Raw genomic sequence first — 3282 nt, 5'->3', positions numbered from 1 at the left:
TCTTTCCCTCCCACACTGCCCACCCAGACCCGGTCTCTGGGAGGGTCTCTTCTTGCCTATACCACCAAGTCCTCGAAATGCTGTGGTCTTTCCTTGCACACTAGTGCCCCTTCAATGATTTGGGATTCCCTCTGTTACACACCCCCTGAATCACCGGTACAACAAGCCAAATACAGCACATGTCAACACACAAACACCAAATACATATCTGCCAAGAACAGCTGATCTGGCTGCCTACCCATCGAGAGCAGGGGAGGGGACAGCCTGGGGAGGTTTATTCGGAGCAATGTCAGTCTTCCCAGGCCGCTACCTTTTCTTCAGGAAGGGATGAACATGGCTGAGAGGGGCAGGATGGGGGGGGTCCGAGAGATATGATTACCTGTATCCTGTCTTCTGGCAACTCTGTTTTCATGGCCAACATCTCTCTAGCATATACGTCAGGATAGTGGGCCTCATTGAAGGCCTTTTCCAGCTCCTCCAGTTGGTAGGATGTGAAGATTGTCCTGAGGGGAGTAAAACTCTTTGATCAAAAAACACAAGAAGAAGAAGCAAAGATGATGAAGAGTCAGAGAAATGGACACAGAAGCTACAGAAACCTGGGCAACCTGCTAACGCACAGCTTTCCCCCCCGCCATCTCCTGGGTTTCTGTGCACAAAAGGTCAGGTGCCAGGGTGAAAGGAGAACCAGAAAATGCCAGAAGACAGTGCTTTAAACAGTTACAAATCACCTTCCCTTTCAGGGACTTCCCTCTGGAGACTCTCCCTCCCCAGCAGTGAGCACCCGCAACGAGCAGCAATGGCAGCTGCTCTTACATCTCAAACCCTGCTACCTCTTGTGAGGATCCTGGGGGTGTCCCTATCCCTCACCCCCCCTACAACAGTGCACCCACCCCTGGCCTGGCTTAAACCCAACCCCCTCCTCCTCTTGCATCCAGAGGTTTCTTAACCCTTTGATAGTCACGCTTAGATAAAGCAGCATCCCCTCAGCACCTAGTCTGGAGAGGTGCTGAGCCCTTCCCCAGCTGCTGGTCCTTAGCTTCTTCAATCTCCACGAGCAAATAATCCTCCCCTGGAGCCCTGGTCTTCTGCTGAATCCTCCAAAGGTTTTATCCACTCTGCTCCCCACTGCTTTTCACCAGTCCTTCCACATGACAGCCAGTGCCAGCTCCATTCCTCTGCCTTTACCCTGGTTGCTTCCACTCCGATATCCCATTAGCTGCTCTCTGCCAGTTTGCATTACCCCATTATCCTCTGGAAATCCTCCTGGACCGCCCTGGGCGGGCAGCAGCCCAGCCCGCCTCTGCACAGCCAGTTCTCAGCTCGGGACAACCAGATTGAAAAATCAGCAGCTGGAAAGCTGAGACGGATGAAAGCCCTTCTCCAGGGGATGGATGAGAGGTCTCGGACCACTTCCACTCCCTCGAGTGTTAAAAATCCCACCTTCCAAACCCCCAGTATACAAAACACAATTTTCGATAAAAACTAACAACACTCCAATGGCAAAAAAACAAAAACAAACAAACAAAAAACACACACACACTCAACGAATTGAAGCCTTTGTTCAAAGTAAACATATTATCAAACTAAGAAACATGTAGCTCCCAGAAGGGGGAAGGAAAGAGAAAAAGTCATCTTCTAAAATACATCCGAATTTCAGAAAAGCCCTACAGTTCCAGAGAGCATAAACAGAAAATCTCAGAAATTTCCTCTGCTACTCAGAATCGAAAGGATTCCACCAGATCGATAACATTACTAACAAAAGCAGCATGCAAATGTAAGGGACCTGCCTGCAATCAGATCCTGCTTTAAATTCACTCCTAAATACATTCTCTTTTCAGTTTTCCTTCATCTCCGACAAAGCCGTGAACTCTAGGGACAGCAGAGGCACATTAACTCCTGTATTTTCTCTCTCTGGGACCACGGGAAAAATTATTCCAATTTTGATCGAGTTTAAGATTTCAAGCATTCCACTCCACCCTCCTCCGACCAGAGCGCCGAAGCCCCGCAAGGCTCACCGGCGGGAGGGTTTTGCCTAAACATTGAGCTCGAGTTTTCCCCTTTTAGCTCTCGCCCCTGGGTAGCCCCCGTCTCTCTTTTCCAATACACAGTCCACTCTCCCTTTTGGTGTTTCTATCCCGCAGATATCTGCAGACTATTGGCCTCCCAGCCCGTTCCTGGTGCAACTAGAGGTCTTAACCATTTCATACAGAATATACAACTACCGCTAAATGTTGCAGGTTTTTTTCTGTCTAGAACTGAAAATAAAACAAATCCGAATTTCGTTTCCTCTCTCCCACCCAGACCGACACCTGTACGCCAGCCCCTGCTGTGTTTTCACCCAGCCCTGGCTGGTCCACAAAGAAAACGAACCCGTATTTACTCCAGAACACCCAAACTGGGAGCTTTTGCCGGGGGAGGGACCCCGGGTTTGGGATGAGCCCTCCAGCCCAAGCCTCCTGTTGCACGCCTAGCAGGACGTCTCCTGGGATAGTCGGTCTCCTTCCACCCCGCATCCCGCTAAGCTTTCACTGGGACATCTTTTAATCCACCCTTCCTGCACCGTGGCAGGATTGATTTAATTATTCCTAAATCACCCTCGGTGGATGATGTCTGGCCTTCCTTTGTCCTGACTCTCCGGCCACAGCAATGCCAGGACCCAGCACGGGATTTTTTCGTTTCTGTTTATCAGGCGCAGACAATCCAACTCCATTTTAACTGTTGGGAGAAGTCAGGCAAAGTCTATTACCCTGACTCTTCCCGAGGGAGAACCAAATCCCCTCCGGATCTCCCAAAGTGGATCTTCGTTTCCTTGACCAATTCTCCAGCTTTCCTCAGCTTCTCTGCAGGCTGTGTATGATTCACAACTATTTACTCTATCGGCAAAAATTTATTTATAAGTAATAAAATATTTAAATCATCGCTAGAAATTATCTCTTACTGACATCCAATATTAAGATTGCTATATGCGGAGCAGGGAATGGTTTTGATTATTTAACTGCTCCAGTTTCGGACAGGTTGAGGATTTTTTTTCCTCCTCTTGAACACCGCTGATCCACATCCCGCCCAAATCCTCACGGGCTGCTCGGGTTTGCGGTCCGGGATACCCGGATCCGCAGTCAGAAAAAATAAATAAAATAAGAGCTGTGGCCGATGGCCCCACTCCCCAAAGGCACGTCCCCAAATCCCATTTATTTTGGACGAGGAGAAAGAAAAAAGGAAAAGGGCCCGGGAAGACGCCGCAGGGGCGCCGGGGCTCGCCGGCGGCCGGTGCCGGGAGAGGTA

The 3282-nt window shown here is 49.6% G+C and overlaps 1 protein-coding gene across 1 annotated transcript in view; it reads right to left on the bottom strand.

The window, feature by feature from the left end:
• Window positions 1-3282, bottom strand: part of VSX2 (visual system homeobox 2) — a 66044-nt gene that overhangs the window by 17999 nt on the left and 44763 nt on the right. Inside the window, exon 2 of the mRNA XM_009887025.1 lies at window positions 380-503. Within this exon, the coding sequence (XP_009885327.1) occupies window positions 380-503 (124 nt within the window). The remainder of the gene's footprint in view (window positions 1-379; window positions 504-3282) is intronic.

This window comes from Charadrius vociferus, unplaced genomic scaffold (genome assembly GCF_000708025.1).
Source record: "Charadrius vociferus isolate BGI_N301 unplaced genomic scaffold, ASM70802v2 scaffold14, whole genome shotgun sequence".
In the NCBI taxonomy this organism is placed as follows: domain Eukaryota; kingdom Metazoa; phylum Chordata; class Aves; order Charadriiformes; family Charadriidae; genus Charadrius; species Charadrius vociferus.
The sequence above is the reverse complement of the archived record's forward strand: the minus strand, read 5'-3'. Positions and strand labels throughout refer to the sequence as shown.